We start from the raw sequence: 17,565 nt of genomic DNA, 5'->3' as shown, positions 1-17,565 counted from the left end.
AATTGGAGTGAAACCTAATACAAATGACCTAGTGGAAGAAGGAAAGTGGCTTACACCACAGAATATATATTAGTAGTACCAACTTACACTCATAAAAAATATAAATTCGGCACTGCCTCACGGTGAGATTTTTAATTACAATAACATAGGGTCAATATATTGCATATTCGAAGCGCATCGCAGCGAATTCCCAAAACTGAACAAAACAAATTCAACCTTAACTCCAAAGTGACGACCTCTGTGGCTCAGTGGTGAGCGCGTTGGTAGCTCAAGCCGGGGGTCGCGGGTTCGAATCCCGCCGACGGAACAAAAAGTTTTCAATGTTCCCGGGTCTGGATGTGTATTAAATATGTGTATGATATAATAAAAATCTTAAATATATGTATAGTATAAAAGTATTAAATATATTTCCGTTGTCTGGTACCCGTAACAAGTCCTTCAGGTACTTAGCACGGGGCCAGACTGACGTTGTGTGAAGCGTCCATAGATAGATAGATAGATAGAAAGCGTTAACGCACACATTACTTCTGAGAATAAAAAAGGCGCGCGAATTCGCTCGAATGCGCTCGACCAACGCTAATTGTTCTTACAGAAGTAATGTGTGCGTTAAGCTCTGGAGTTAAGGTTGAATTTGTTATGTTCAGTTTTGGGGATTCGCTTCGATGCGCTTCGACTCTGCGATAGTATAAATTGACCCTAAGTTTTTGTCATTAAACTCACCGTGAAGCAGTGCCGAATTAATTTTTTTTGATGAGTCATTTCTCATAAAAAATATAAATTCAAGATTTAGGTCTTAAAAACACTTACCTCTTTGGGGACAAATAATATAAACTTTTCGTAGCGAAGGCCTACGCCACGGCCTACGCGCTACGTCACAAGCGGTCAAGCGTGAAACTGTCATTTGTTTCGATTCCTTTCTAAACTAAATGTACCTAAGAAATGTAATTGGAGTGTGAGACATTAAGTCCGGCCGCACATGTCCGAATTCTGATCAGAAACAGTTGAATTTCGCCGGACCGCCACCCCGCACACTATCCGAAATATCCTTCGGCGAGTTCGAGCTCACTCGGCTCAGTACAAAATGTAAGAGACAGCGCGGACGTTCAACTGTTTCTGATCAGAAATTTCGGACAATGTGCGGCCGGGCTTAAAGATAAATAGTCTTAACTTTATATTATTACTAGCGGCCCGGCCCGGCTTCGCACGGGTGGACATTGGTTTTTAATTATTTTTTTTTAAATAAAGGTAGTCAATCTTTAAGTTAAGCAGAACATAAAAATAGTTTACATTATTTAGCCTGCAACTACTATATTATAATTATTATGTACATATAACACATTTTTATTGTATTTTTTTTTTATTTTTATATTTTAAGTGTTATGTTTGATTATTTTATCCTTACCTGCAGAAGATACTATTATTTATAATATTTTGCAATTTCTTCATGTTTTTTTTTGTTTAAAATATTTTATGTTTTTTTTTGTACTTTTATGCTTTATTATTTTATGCTTACCTACGTCATCTACTATTATATACATTTTGAAATTTTCTATATTTTGTTTTTGTATAAAGTATTTTTGTTGTACTTTTGCGCTTTATGTTTTTTTACACCATACTTCTTTTTGCGTAAAAGATTCCATTAAAATTGGGTTAAAGCTTCCCTGTAAACGATATTTGATGTTGTTTTATTTTGTGGCAGCAAAATAAATTGATTATCAGCAGCTCCAACTCGGGATAGGCCAACGTATAGTTGACCATGAGTAAAACATTCTTTTCGTAGGTCGATGCCTACTAATTTGAAAGTTTGACCTTGGGACTTAGTCAATGCGAAAGATATTTTTACCGGAAATTGAAGCCGTTTAAATGGGATTGGCAGATCAGTTGGAATCATCGGTATCCTCGGTATATGAGCTAGTTGACCAGCTGCTGGGCCGGTGATAATGGTAGCTACAATTAAATTGTCCTTTAATTCTTTAATAAGCAGCCTTGTCCCATTGCACATATTTGGTGGGCATAAATTTCTCAAAAGCATGATTGGAATTCCGATTTTTAACGTCAGTTCGTGTGGTGGAAGTCCAGAAGGATTCAGCGAATTTAAAAACTCCTCTGGTAAGTACTAATACCTGCTGATAAGTAGTTTGGCATGGTTTGTACCAGCGCAACGTTACTATTGCATATTTTTAGATTAAAAAGTAGTTATTGTAAGATAATAATAATTGTAGTAGTCAGACATACGATATCGCGGACTTTTACGTTGATATTAATGTCCTCTTTAAGACTATAGTACATCACTTTGCGATAAGTAAGTATAGTCTATAATTTATAAAGCATAAGCAAGAAGGAATATTTTGGTAGATTTTTCACACAATTATTAACACTTAATACGGTTCCCTTTTTTCTCTCATTAAATATAGCCTATATTCAGCAGAAATAGTGTGGATTAAAAAATATGCATTAAGAGGATACAACAGGGGCTAGAGAAATGAAAAAAAAGTACGTGTAATATCTATAGCTGTCTCCCTTACCTCAAGCCGATACCGCAGAACGCGATAGAGACAACTGCAGAAAATCCAGAAAATCAACGATTCGTTGTCCCCTGATTCCTTCTCCAAAACTTAACCGATTTAAGTACTTTTTTCATTAAAGATTAAAAAAAGGCTTGAGCTGTGTTCCTATGTTTTGCTTTTTTTGTATAATCTAGCCAAATCTGTTTTCTGGACGTTTGAATACAGCGGAAAATCTGGCCATTTTTTTGGGTTTTTGAACGTTCATATCTTATTTAATAATTAAATTATGAAAAAAAAGAAAACATAGGGACATTGTATTAGTGGCCGTAGATATTCAGGAAAAAAATTATAACTCTACTAGCATTATCCAGGGAGGAAACAGGGGACAACGTTTGTATGGAAAAAAGGGCGGTGTGGAATCCTCTTAATACTTCCATCGTGCATCGGCATCGTGGGTATTGCAGACACAATAGATCTTCAATTGTTATGCTGGCAGCCGGCTGCCGCTATTGGAGATTTATAGTTAAAGAAATTAATTAATTATAATAGCAATCAAAAATAATAGTCATTCAAAACTTATTTTAAAAAGTTCTAAAAATATTACTTTCGTAGTCATAACTTTTAAAGCTTTTTTGAAATTAGGATTATAATAATGAAGCACGATAGTCTATATCAAATCAATAAAGCAGCACCCGGCTGTCGCATAACTATTGAAAATCTATTGTGTCTGCGATTCCCACGATCGAGGTAATATTTACGTGGACTCTCCGGGCGAGTCTGTGGCACTGATAATTAAATCTCTCCCCTACCGCACGCACACCCGCGCATCGCGCCTTGACGCCCAATTCGCAACGTGCAGCAGAAATCGTAATATTTTAATTTCGCCATAACATTAAAACCAAACGTCCAATTTTAATCATTCAAAGACCAAATATTATCTACATTAACTGTACTTAGTGATGAAATAATTTATTTTGATAAGGGTCAATAGCATGATTTAAATAAACGCATTTAAATATAGTCCAAAAAAAAAATCTAGATTTTTTAATAAAAAAATGGTTATTGTGCCTCACTCAACATAGATAGGTATAGTGTGTCGCGGACTTTTTTGTAGATATTTAAAAGATCTATAATTACTTAGAACATTTTATGCCTCTATCTTTTATAGTTTAGGCAGCGTACGCAAAATAAGTAACTTTTCTGGTTGATTTTTTAAACCTTGCGTCCGAAAATCCCAAATATCTTACGGAACCTTATATTTTTCCAAAATAAAAATTAGCCTATGTTCAGCAGAAATAATGCAGGATTCTAATGGTAAAAGAATTTTTCAAATCGGTCCAGTAGTTTCGGAGCCTATTCGACTCAAACAAACAAACAAACAAAAAATCAAATCTTTCCTCTTTATAATAGTAGTGTAGATATGGATAGGCTCCTAAACCACTGAACCGATTTTTAAGCAATTTGGCAATGATATCATAATGTACCTACATTGTACAATTCCCGGAAGATATAGGTACTGTATTTACGCGTACCTATATACTTACTACTACCAAAGCCGTCTTCTACATCTTGTTATTTTTAAGCAATTTTATCGACGTTATTATTATTTAAAGAAAGATAATAGTATTTATAAAGTAGGATGAAATTTAGTAATCTATAAGACTTCGCTAATAACCCTCGTTGCACGTTGTTATTAGCTCGATCGTGGGAATCGCAGACACAATAGATTTTCAATTGTTATGCGGCAGCCGGCTGCCGCTTGGGGATTGATGGGTTATTCGGATACAGGAAAATAGAACATAATAATACAGATAAAGGATCATATTTCTTAGAATGAATATAATATCATTGCAATGAAGAATAATTAATGATGTTTAGTGATTAAGATTTTGATTAGAATTATATTATACCGTCTTAGCGTGTACTTGCTATTTTTTTAGATAGGTAGTTACTAGATGACGCCCGCAATTCCGTTGCGCCAAAATTCGTCACGTAGAAAGCGGGATTTTTCTGGGATGTAGTATTTAGTAATATCCAATGTCCTTTCCCGGGACTCAAGGTTACATGTTATCCAATATCCATACCAAACAACAAAATCAGTTCAGCCGTTTGGCCGTGAAGAGGTAACAGACAGACAGACAGAAAGACGGGAAGACAGACAGACACACTTTCGCATTTATAATATTTTATTATTTTAAATATTATATATTTATAGTAGCCATAAAATGTAATAAAATTATAGATGACTAGATGTTCCGCGCGGCTTCATCCGCCTAATTTAGGAATTTCACGGAAACCATACATTTTTCCGCAAAAAAAAATAGCCCTTCACGTGATCTATTCTTCATGTGTGCCAAATAACATAAAAATTGCTCCAGTAGTTCTTAAGATAATAATTTCCCTTTTTTTTGTACATTTTCCTCTATTTCTTCGCTCCTAGTTAGTCTTAGCGTGATAAAATGTAGCCTATATGATAAATGGGCTATCTAAAACTGAAAGAATTTTTTAAAATCTGACCAGTAGTTCCTGAGATTAACGCGTTCAAACTTCAAACAAACAAACTCTTTCGCTTTATAATTAATAATGAATAATATTAAAAGTATAGATAATATAGATAAACTTCATAAGATGTAAATGAATACCTATAAATCCATATCTACTAATACTAATATACTAATTACTAATATATTATAAATGCGAAAGTGTGTCTGTCTGTCTGTTACCTCTTCACGTCTTTGAGTCTCGGGAAAGGACAATGGATACTTTTTATCCTTTATATCCTGGAAAAATGTACGGTTCCGCGAGATAAACGAATTATGGCGCAACTGAGGGCTCAACGGCGTCATCTAGTAATATAGTATAAATAATTGTGATATTGATGTCTTTAAAACTATTTAATATTATATATGCGGACATTTGATAAAAATATCATTTAGTACATCGTTAAAGTTATTTTAAAGTTTTTCGCAAAGAGCTAGCGGCAAAGAACCTTTGAGAGTAAAGAACGACGTTTCAGAAAACGAGGTTATTTATAAATTAATTAGCTGTTTATAACAGACGTTAAACAAGATTATAATTAAAACACGTCTAGCTCCTTGTTTGTTTTCAGAGTTCCGTACGCAAAGGGAAAAAAGATGTAATTAATACTACCTATACCGCCTATATATTATGTCTGTCCGTCCATCCTCTGTTTTATAGGATTTGAACCTGCTACCAGTAACTTAACTCAGCTAGTACAGCTGTAGACCAGTGTTTCTTAAACTGAAGACATACCAGAAAACGGAAATGTATTTAATTTTTTATTATTATATTTAAGATTTTTAGGGTTCTGTAGTCAACAAGGAACCCTTATAGTTTCGGTATGTTTGTTCGTCTGTCTGTCTGTCCGTCCGTCCGTCTGTCTGTCCGCGGTTTTGCTCAGAGACTATAGGACCTACAAAGCTGTAATTTGGCATGAATGCACATATTAATGATGCCGACAAAACGGTACATAAAATCTTAAAAAAATATTTTTATGGTACCTTCCCTTCACACTGGATGAAATTTTTTTTTCGCTTCCACCCCATCGTGTGGGGTGTCGTTGGATAGGTTTTTTTTTTTAATTAAGAATATTCATAGCTCATTTTCCGATTAAGGGATCCGTTTGTGAAATATTAAGTTTTAAAGTGGAAAAAATCGTTAGAGTCCAGTTCTACCAGCTAAACGGTTGCTTCTGGAAATGTGAAAAAATTCACGGAAGTAAGAAATATGCTGAATTTAAAGGAAAATATCACGGCTAAGAAGACCTCATAAGTTATTGCGTAATAGTCGATCAAATGAAACTCGATTTAAAAAAAATCGATTTTTTTAATTAATCGAATTCGAAACCCATACAATCGATTAAATTTTTAACCCATTTTTTATGAAAATCGATTTTTTTTAATTAATCGAAACCTTTACAATTTTTTTTTACTTAACACATTTTTTATGAAAATCGATTTTTAAAAAATCGTTTTTTTTTTTAATTAATCGAAACCCTTACAATCGATTAAATTTTTAACCCATATTATATGAAAATCGATTTTAAAAAAATCGATTTTTTTAATTACAACACTACTCTCCAACCGTCTTACGGTTTTTCGATCAGCACGAGAATCTGACGCGAGTTTCACAGTTTTTACGACAGATTTTAGAAGTAAGTTTTTACCCATCCCACAAAAGTGCTCAACGCCGCTAAAGAAGTTCTCACTTCAAAAACTAGCGGTACTACGGAACCCTATATTGCGCGTGGCCCGACACGCACTTGGCCGGTTTTTTATTATATCATACACATCACTACATAATATTATAAAACAAAGTCGCTTTTTTTTCCCTCATGTCCCTTTAGGGAGATCGCAGACGACAGACTTTTTGTGCGATCGAGTCTGCGACGCCCATACAGTCGGCATGGCACTCGATCGCACAAAAAGTCTGTCGTCTGCGAATTTTGATGCGGTTTTCTTTAATAGATAGAGTAATTCAAGAGGAAAGTTTATAAGTATAATAACATTCATCAAATAGTGGAGAAATACTGTTATTGTTGGGGTTTCCATGGGGGTTGATGTCGTAATTAATTAAATTTTTTCCGCTTACATTGCAAACGCAGGCTGAACACTACGAGATTTATCAAAATAATGTACTAAGTATATGGTACACAATAAAAAGGTCTACAGAAAACTCCGCGATGGTATACGAGTACCTATGTCTATCTCTTATGGATAATCCACAATGACAGTTTTTGTCATTTACTAATTTTAACGACAAAATAATTATAATGGCTAAAGCCATTTCGAAGCGATTTTAAGCAAAACGGCATTAATCCTTATACAATTAAACACTTTAGATACGTTGTTGATTTAATATAGATCTATATTCTATACAGTGTGTTTGTGTAAACACCGTTATCCTTGAAACCATCAAATAAGACCGTCAAAATGAACAACTTTTTCTATGAGAACAATGCTGGGAACTCAAAAAAAAAATGCCGTCTTCATACCCATACGGATGCCCGGATCGGCAATTTATATGGGTATGAAGACGGATTTTTTTGAGTTCCCAGCATTGTTCTAATAGAAAAAGTTGTTCATTTTGACGGTCTCATTTGATGGTTTCAAGGATAACGTTGTTTACACAAACACACTGTATATTATTATGGTCCTTTACAACATTTGATTAAATGAATATTTTCGAAGATATTACATATTATTATTTAAAAATAATTGCGAGACGTATCACGTAGCTTTTGCGGCGGTACCGAACTACCGACCAATGCGGGCCATGGACCATGGTACTTGTACTATTTAATCTACGTTATTGTTCACGTTACAACAACAACCTATTCCGAATTAAATAATTGAAGTACCGTATCTAATAACAGTATTTTGCTTTTTAACCGACTTCCAAAAAGGAGGAGGTTATACGTTCGGGTGTGGATATATTTTTTTGTGTATGTTCAACGATATGAGCCGATTTTCAAAATTTTTCTTTTGTTGAATAGGGTTTTACTCCAATGTGGTACCATGTTCACAAAAGTGGTGACTTGATGATGGAATCCATAAGTAATCGAGGGAACTCCTCCAAATTTATTTATTGGTAAACATATGGATTTTGATTTAAAGAGAAGTGTCCTAAGCATATTCTATCAAAAAGTAAGTTTTTGGTAGCATATGCTTAGTAGTCCAAGGTATGCTATGGTTCCGAAGATACTAAGAGAACTCCGGATTCCTTATTGATACAAGTTTGGGGGTTCCGGCGTTGTTTTAAGATTACATAACAGCCTTAAGAACTGAAATCATATGCTACTATGTAAATTACATTCATCATCATCATCACTGCCATCACGCCATGCATCATCACGTCGAAAGTCACTAAACAGCCTTTAGAGATGGGCGTTTTAACATTTCAGCATTACTTGATGAACTCCAAGCATATACAGTGGATATATGATATGCTTGAAGTTCTTTAAGAAACTCTGATGAAGTGGTAGTGAACACAGATAATAATATGTTTTCATATTATGAAGGTGTATCCTGGATCCAAAGTCACAACTCTGGTGCTCGGAAGTCGGGCTGCGATTTCGAGTGAGATTTCGTGCACCTTTTAATAATAATAACTCCCACACCGGTTTCGGTGACGGTGGCCGGTATCATTGAAAACAGGCCAGTTACGCAGGAGTAATTTTACAGTGCTCAAGTGTGTGCGCAGTACAAAAAGAGAACTCTCTATTCCTTTACGTTCCTTGGGTTATGAGAATAACCCAGTAGGACGAAGACCGATACAACTGGCGAGAGGTCAGGCGCAGGACCGACGTTTTACATGCCCATCCGACGCATAGATCATCTTACTTGTCAATCAGGTGATCAGCCTGCATTGTCCTTACCAAACTTGGAAATAACATGTTTCCAACGCGAGAATAATAATAATAATATCTATGGACGTTTCACACCTACGTCAGTCTGGCCCCGTGGTTTAATTACCTACCTGAAGGACTTGTGTTACGGGTACCAGACAACGGAAATATATTTAATACTTTTATACTATACATATATTTAAGATTTTTATTATAAGACTAGCTGTTGCCCGCGACTTCGTCCGCGTGGACTTCAGTTTATAGCGCGCGATGTCAACAAAATTGGTGTCAAAAGCTTTTATAAAAAAACCCTGGTACCCCTTAAATCAATACAGCTGTGCAGTGTGCAAACAATAAGTACTTCATTTTTGTATGTTAAACTTTATATATTATGCCAAATTTTAAAGCTTATTTAGCCCCCCAATTACACAACTTTACCCATAAACTATTTATCATTGATAGGTTTAGCCCCAATTTCACCAACGTCTGTTAGTGTTAACAGCTTGTTAAAATATCCTGTCTTCTCTTTCATTCATATGAAAAACAAAACAGCTAACGTGATACTAATTCGAGCATTAACTTTAACAGTCGTTGGTGAAATTTGGTCTTAAGGTTACGTCACTGCCTGCACAGATAAAGTACTGAGTTATTTAATACCGTAGAATAGATATAACAATCGAAAAAAATCGAGACTTAAATGTAAGATGATACCACCTCTTATAGAAAGACTTTTGAGCAAGCGTCAGCGCGATGTAGAAGACGCACGGCGCCATCTATTATGAATTTTTTGAACAAATTTACGACCCTTACTTCCCTTTTTTCCAGTAAAGAAGTAGCCTATGTCCTTTCTCAGGCTTTAGACTATCAGTATACAAAATTTCATTACAATCGGTTCGGTAGTTTTGGCGTTTGGCGTGAAAGCGAGACTGACAGACAGACAGACAGACAGAGATACTTTCGCATTCATAATATTAGTACAGATTATGTGCATACTGCACAGCTGTTTTTGGGTATTTTGATTAATTAAGGGCCGCGCTACACCGGAATGGCAGCGGCGAGGCGAGCACTTTCAGCGCTGCCATTCCGGTGTAGCGCGGCCCTAAGAGGGGTACCACTTACCAGGGTTTTAAAAAGTTTTTAAATTTGACACAAATTTTGTTGACACCGCGCGCTATAAACTAAAGTCCACGCGGACGAAGTCGCGGGCAACAGCTAGTTATGAATAAAAACAATAATATATAATAAAGTAGGTATGATTAGTTCTGTTATAATAATGAAGTAAAAATTAAAGCACCATCTGTAAAAATTAAAGCGCCATCTGTTTTCATATATTAGAATTAAAATGTTGATTGCATTGATATATTTTCTGGATGGAATATAGGCCAACACAACACACTCGAACTCCTTAGAAATGCAGTAGGAGTTCTATAAGATAAGATAGATTGATTATTATTATAGCAAGTGATAATATTATTAAACATAATATTCTAACGTATTAAAAACTATAAACAAAAACATAATAACTAATAAGTATGATTAGTTCTATGTTCCAACGAAGTAAAAAAAGCGCCATCTGTTGAATCGTATTAGAACTAAAATGTTCATTGCATCGCGTCGATATATTTCTGGATTTTTTATAATATTATACATAAAATATATTTAAGATTTTTGAAATATTATTTTAATACACATCCAAGACCCAGGAACATTGAAAACTTTTTGTTCCGCCTGCGGGACTCGAACCCAGGACCCCCGGGATGAGCGCTGGCCACGCGCAATGCGAAGTAATTTTCATCGATATTTTCATGGAAATAAGATATTTTCCCACATCAAAATGTAGCCTATGTCCTTTCTCAGACTCTAGAATAACTGTGTACAAAATTTCATTGCAATCGGTTCAGTAGTTTTGGCGTGAAAGCGAGACAGACAGACAGACAGACAGACAGACAGACAGACAGACAGACAGACAGACAGACAGACAGACAGACAGACAGAGATACTTTCGCATTTATAATATTAGTATAGATATAGATAATAACTAATAAGTATGATTAGTTCTATGTTCCAACGAAGTAAAAAAAAGCGCCATCTGTTGAATCGTATTAGAACTAAAATGTTCATTGCATCGCGTCGATATATTTCTGGATTTTTTATAATATTATACATAAAATATATTTAAGATTTTTGAAATTTTATTTTAATACACATCCAAGACCCAGGAACATTGAAAACTTTTTGTTCCGCCTGCGGGACTCGAACCCAGGACCCCCGGGATGAGCGCTGGCCACGCGCAATGCGAAGTAATTTTCATCGATATTTTCATGGAAATAAGATATTTTCCCACATCAAAATGTAGCCTTTCTCAGACTCTAGAATAACTGTGTACAAAATTTCATTGCAATCGGTTCAGTAGTTTTGGCGTGAAAGCGAGACAGACAGACAGACAGACAGACAGACAGACAGAGATACTTTCGCATTTATAATATTAGTATAGATAATAACTAATAAGTATGATTAGTTCTATGTTCCAACGAAGTAAAAAAAAGCGACATCTGTTGAATCGTATTAGAACTAAAATGTTCATTGCATCGCGTCGATATATTTCTAGATTTTTTATAATATTATACATAAAATATATTTAAGATTTTTGAAATTTTATTTTAATACACATCCAAGACCCAGGAACATTGAAAACTTTTTGTTCCGCCTGCGGGACTCGAACCCAGGACCCCCGGGATGAGCGCTGGCCACGCGCAATGCGAAGTAATTTTCATCGATATTTTCATGGAAATAAGATATTTTCCCACATCAAAATGTAGCCTATGTCTTTTCTCAGACTCTAGAATAACTGTGTACAAAATTTCATTGCAATCGGTTCAGTAGTTTTGGCGTGAAAGCGAGACAGACAGACAGACAGACAGACAGACAGACAGAGATACTTTCGCATTTATAATATTAGTATAGATACACATTTTTAATACACATCCATGACCCATTTAGGAACTTTGAAAACTTTTTGTTCCGTCGGGCGGGATTCGAACCCGGGGGTCGCGGGCTTGGACTACCAATAGCCCACCAACTGAGCCAAATAGGTCGTCAAAAGACCCACGACCTCCTAGTCAAGAGCCGCGCCCTATACCACTAGACCACGGAGGCGTTCGTGAATAATTTACGAACATGAACGGAAGGTGTCGCGTCGACGTCTAGCAACGTCGCATACCAAAAATAACGTTAAAATTATCAGTATTGGAACGAAGTTCCTTATTTATCGGGAGTTGCGAAAGAGGGCTAGACGGAAAAAGTTGTAACGACATGACACAAAAGTGTTGGTATATTACAACTAGACCAAAAATACTACAGTTGTAGCAGTGCGGTAGGTAGCGGTAGCGGTAGGGTTTTTTTTAATAGCTTCGTTCCATCCAGCGGGTGTTATTGACACCTCTCAAGTTTTTAATAATGTTATTTTTTATCTATATTCAAATGTGGGGCCCATTCACTATCCTGCATGGCATCCGCCGTGCAGGACTGTGAAGCTGGACATAGCTCACATACTGCTTAAGGTGCGTCCAAATTTGTATCATTTGCGCGATCAGCGGGGCTAAAATGGTCGCTTTGAAGAATCATGACATGAATCATGATATGATTCATTTTTCTAAAATCGCAAAAGGCAACTCTGCTTGCAATTCATTTCTGTATTTTTGTACTGATTTGACATTTGTCAGTTTGACAGTTTTGACAATTCATTTGCTGAATTGATTGAGAGGAATTGCTTAATGTGACCATTTTAGCCCCGCTGATCTCCGTCGCGTATCATCGAAGCGTATCAAAATGATACGTGTATCATGAACATGATACGCCCCGATCGCTATTAAGCGCGTATCTGATACGTGTCGTATCAAATACGCGCATGATCGGCAGAATGATCTAATAGGCGTCCACACTATGATACGCATAATTGATACGGCGCGTCGCGCGATGATCGCGAGTCGCGACGGAGATGATCGGAGATCTGATCGCGCAAAATATGTGGACACACCGTTAGGCGTCCATCATCAGTACTGTTTCTTTCATCTTTAGTGTTGGTATTCTTGCAATGATGATCCGTGCTATTTGTAAAAAAAAGGAAATAGCTGTTCTGCTGTTTATTTCTGTTAATAGATTAAAAAAAAATATTATTTATTTTTATTGTTTATTACCTACGAATAATAAAAACTAAGGAAAAGTAACGCCGTCAAAAAACATGCTCCACAATACTTGTCAAAAAAGTGTACCTTATTAGGTACCCATTTCAATACATTTGCAATATTTAGGTGACCTTGAGCGGTACTAGGCTGACGTTACATGACAGTTCAAAAGGAACTAAATTTAAAACGGTAATAGTATGGGAGTTACGATTCCTTAGTTTTTATTATTCGTAGTTTATAATTACTATAGTTTGGGGATTTTTAGTCCCATAAACAGCGATTTTCTTTATATTATATCCCATTAAGTCACTGATCCCATCAAGCCCCACGAGCGACTTGGCGGCCGTGTAACAATTGAATATCTATTGCGTGATACGTCTCGATTTCCCACAATCGAGGTACCTACTTAATAAAGTTCAATAAACTCCCCTAAGCCCGTGTCGTCCATTGTCAACAAAATGGCAAAATGCAGTCCTGCGTCCAAATTCACGCTTCTGCTTTCTACACGGCAGTCCGCCACGCAGCGCAGTATGGCAGTACTACTCGTAGTAGCGGCGAGTCGCCGCGACTTTTTATGTCGCCGCCGGCGACATAAAAAGTCGTGCTTTATAAAATGACAGCCATTTTTTTTTGGCAACACTTTGTCATGGACTTCAAATTTTATCTGTTGTCAATTTGTCTTTTTGACTTGAACCTTTGCCGTGTCGTTCGGGTACGTGAATTTATCCGTAAAAATCTCCATTTGTGTAACTCACTCAACAAATTATTAATTTATATTTAATTCAGCTACAAATAGTGCATCTGTTATAATGAATATTTCCTCCACAAACTCGTGTGAAGCTCTCAAAATTTGCTTCGGCAGATTGACATTTAACGCGCACTGGGTAACCTAATGTTTTTGGTACAGTGAATTAAAACAAGTTATTTTGGATTTCCAGCGAAGACAGCCAGGATGAAGTACAATAAACTGGTAACGTCCTCAAGAAGGAAGAACAGGAAGCGTCATTTCAGTGCGCCTTCACACATCAGAAGAGTGCTTATGTCCGCTCCCCTATCCAAAGAGCTGAGACAAAAATTCAACGTTAAATCTATGCCAATCCGCAAAGACGACGAGGTCCAGGTAATTATTACTCACAATATCGATTATAACGCTTCCAAACAATACCTCACGTGGAGGTTTTTGCAAAACAAAATGATGATTCAAACCATTCACAGACTGCAGATAGTCGCTAGCACCGGATAGGCGACCCAAAGGTTTTCTTTGGCGAGCCTTGAAAGTGCTAGCAGTTCTGCACCATGGTTCAAGACTTGGCTCTGATTGTTTTGCTCTAACATAACCTCATCCAAACAAGGCACTAACTTCATTAGTAAAGAAAGAAAAACCTAGTGAAAGTTCAAAGTTAAATCATTGTTTTGTAATAATTTATTGCTTATTCTAAAAATGCAGCCTTATTTTTTACCAAAACTATTGAAATAAATTGATTTTGTGCAGCTTTAGTTTTTAATTTTTAGGTTATGTGAAATAAAATTTACAGCCTGATACTTAATTTAATACACCAGATTACATACAGCTAAGATGATTATTCCTTGACCAATAAATTGTGCAGTAAAACTTGTTGACATCCTTATGTATAATAGTCTTGACTGCTTTGAAGGTTGTCCGCGGCCACTACAAGGGCCAGCAGGTGGGCAAAGTAGTCCAGGTCTACAGGAAGAAGTTTGTGGTGTACATTGAGAGGATCCAGCGTGAGAAGGCCAACGGAGCCACCGCATATGTCGGCATCCACCCCTCAAAGGTATGTGTTCAGTATTTAACTGTTTTTTTTTTTTAATGAAATAAGGCGGCAAACGAGCAAACAGGTCACCTGATGGAAAGCAACTTCCGTCACCCATGGACACTCGCAGCATCAGAAGAGCTGCAGGTGCGTTGCCGGCCTTTTAAGAGGGAATAGGGTAATAGGGGAGGATAAGAATGGGAAGGGAATAGGGTAGGGTATTGGGCCTCCGGTAAACTCACTCACTCGGCGCAAGCGCTGTTTCACGCCGGTTTTCTGTGAGAACGTGGTATTTCTCCGGCGAGCCGGCCCATTCGTGCCGAAGCATGGCTCTCCAACATATTATGTACCACGTAAATACGAGTTGTGTATTTTACTTCAGTGTTTTTTGTTAGGTACCTATATTACTAATTAGACGAATGGCACTATGTAAATTATAATAATAATGTACATGATATACATAATTAAAAATGTAAAAAATTGTCCCTTCCCTTTGGAAGGGGGAACATGAGGTTTCATATAAGGGGCCTTTAAAAAAAAATGGCACTATGTATAAAGATATTAAAGCTATACATTGTCCTTTTCGCGTTTGATGTATTACTAAATGGATAAAAAGTGGGACCTCTTTATTTCTAAAAGGATGATGACTAGCATACATATTAGATTGTTTTTAAAGAAAAAACTTTACTGTTCTGGTACTTCTACAAAGAAATCAAGATAATAAGTAGTAAACATTCAGACTTCATTTTATCCTAACATTTTTAAGAGTAATACTATGAAACTTGTAAAAGTACCAATTTATAATCTAGAACAGGGGTCACCAAATGGCGGACCGCTGACCCAATGTGTGCGGACCAAGAATGTTCGAAGATGAACTTCGTTAAAAATTAATTTCAGTCTCTACCATGTCTCGATATACTAATGAACATAATATAGCAACAATAACTGTCACTTTTATCATTGATACAAACAAACACCTTTGTAATTTCTATAATAACATTTGTTTAATTATTTTTTTTAAATGTGTGGACCGCGAAGGTCATTTTATTTCTTAAAAAGGACCCCCAAATGAAACTAATTGGTGACTCCTGTTCTAGAATATATAATTGCATAAGTTCAAGGTTTTATAAAAACTATTTTGATATTATAGAATAAAGCATGTATGGCTATTGTAATTCCTAAAAGTATCCAAGTAGTATTAAATACTTGTAAACTGTTACAAATAATTTTTTATAAACTGATGGCTTTGGCTACTGCCATTTAATAGTATTAAAAACGAAAAAACTCAGAAATATAAATTATTCCAATTTCCAATGATGATAAACTTGCGACATAGACTTTGCCACAATCACACTGATGTCTCGACAGAAGTGTGATTGGCACTGCTCATGCAGATACACTTCCATGGCTCTGAATGCTACCACCATCTGCAATAACAGATGAACTCCACTACTCCTAGTAACATTGTGTTGTTGTTTTTCAGTGCGTGATCGTCAAACTAAAGATGAACAAGGACCGTAAGGCCATCCTCGACCGCAGAGCGAAGGGCAGACGAGCGGCTCTGGGTCTGGACAAGGGCAAGTACACGGAAGAGACTGCTGCCGCCGCGATGGAGGTCTCGTAAACATAGATTTAAGAATAAAAGTTTAAAAACACAGTTTTTGTATTATTTCTAACCTGTTAGGTATGATTATGCTCTCATAGTCGGCAAACCCAACTCATAAAGCATCGACTGGTAGCAGGTATCAATAACTAGGTAGGTAATTATTAATGTTGGAAACTTTCTGCAGCAGGTACTTCGTTTTTATACGAAGTACCTGCTGCAGAAAGTTTAAGCGCCATTTTTTGACAGATTCTGTATCTGTCAAGTTAAGTGGTGGATAGCTATCTGGCACTTTGTCAGGAAGTGATGAAACAGGCCCTGAGGGTGCTTATTAGCACACGGCACCGCCGCGCCGCGATGGCGGAGGCGCTGAGACTTTTATACAAAGTACCTGCTGCAGAAAGTTTCTAACAAATAATTACCTAGTTAGATACCTACCACCACTCACCAGTCGATGCTTTGTGAGTCCGATTCGCCCTTTTGTTACCTAACCTCAGCTTCTGTGTCGAATTCATCACTACCTAAGTACTAATGTAATATTCAACTCACATTACCTCTGACAACTCAGGGGAAGAAAAGATAAGAGGTCGGCAATCAGAGTGTTTCTACCCTATCTTGACAAAATCTCAGTTCGCACGAGGCGCCCAGGCAAACCACTCAACTCACATTGGGGCAGAGGCGACGATACGCTTTGTTTTTCTCCTACTGCATATTTATCTCTATTTATTATTATCTACACTACTATTATAAAGAGGAAAGATTTGATTTTTTGTTTGTTTGTTTGTTTGTTTGTTTGTTTGTTTGTTTGAGTCGAATAGGCTCCGAAACTACTGGACCGATTTGAAAAATTCTTTTACCATTGGAATCCTGCATTATTTCTGCTGAACATAGGCTAATTTTTATTTTGGAAAAATATAAGGTTCCGTAAGATATTTGGGATTTTCGGACGCAAGGTTTAAAAAATCAACCAGAAAAGTTACTTATTTTGCGTACGCTGCCTAAACTATAAAAGATAGAGGCATAAAATGTTCTAAGTAATTATAGATCTTTTAAATATCTACAAAAAAGTCCGCGACACACTATACCTATCTATGTTGAGTGAGGCACAATAACCATTTTTTTATTAAAA

General features: G+C 36.4%; 1 protein-coding gene across 1 annotated transcript; it reads left to right on the top strand.

The window, feature by feature from the left end:
• The first annotated feature begins 13,702 nt into the window (after window positions 1–13,702).
• Window positions 13,703–16,480, top strand: LOC121733752 (60S ribosomal protein L26). The gene is made up of 4 exons (XM_042124101.1): window positions 13,703–13,770; window positions 13,997–14,178; window positions 14,714–14,854; window positions 16,317–16,480. The coding sequence occupies exons 2-4, from the start codon at window positions 14,011–14,013 to the stop codon at window positions 16,455–16,457; spliced, it is 450 nt and encodes a 149-aa protein (XP_041980035.1). The 5' UTR covers window positions 13,703–13,770; window positions 13,997–14,010; the 3' UTR covers window positions 16,458–16,480.
• Window positions 16,481–17,565: the final 1,085 nt, after the last annotated feature.

Source organism: Aricia agestis, chromosome 14 (assembly GCF_905147365.1).
Source record: "Aricia agestis chromosome 14, ilAriAges1.1, whole genome shotgun sequence".
Lineage (NCBI taxonomy): Eukaryota > Metazoa > Arthropoda > Insecta > Lepidoptera > Lycaenidae > Aricia > Aricia agestis.
Note: the sequence above shows the minus strand (reverse complement) of the source record. Positions and strands in the feature narration are given on the sequence as shown.

Coding starts and splice junctions, on each gene's coding strand:
- LOC121733752 (XM_042124101.1), top strand. CDS start 14,011: ATGAAGTACAATAAACTGGTAACGTCCTCAAGAAGGAAGAACAGGAAG. Junction 14,179..14,713: donor GCAAAGACGACGAGGTCCAG/GTAATTATTACT, acceptor ACTGCTTTGAAG/GTTGTCCGCGGCCACTACAA. Junction 14,855..16,316: donor TCGGCATCCACCCCTCAAAG/GTATGTGTTCAG, acceptor GTTGTTTTTCAG/TGCGTGATCGTCAAACTAAA.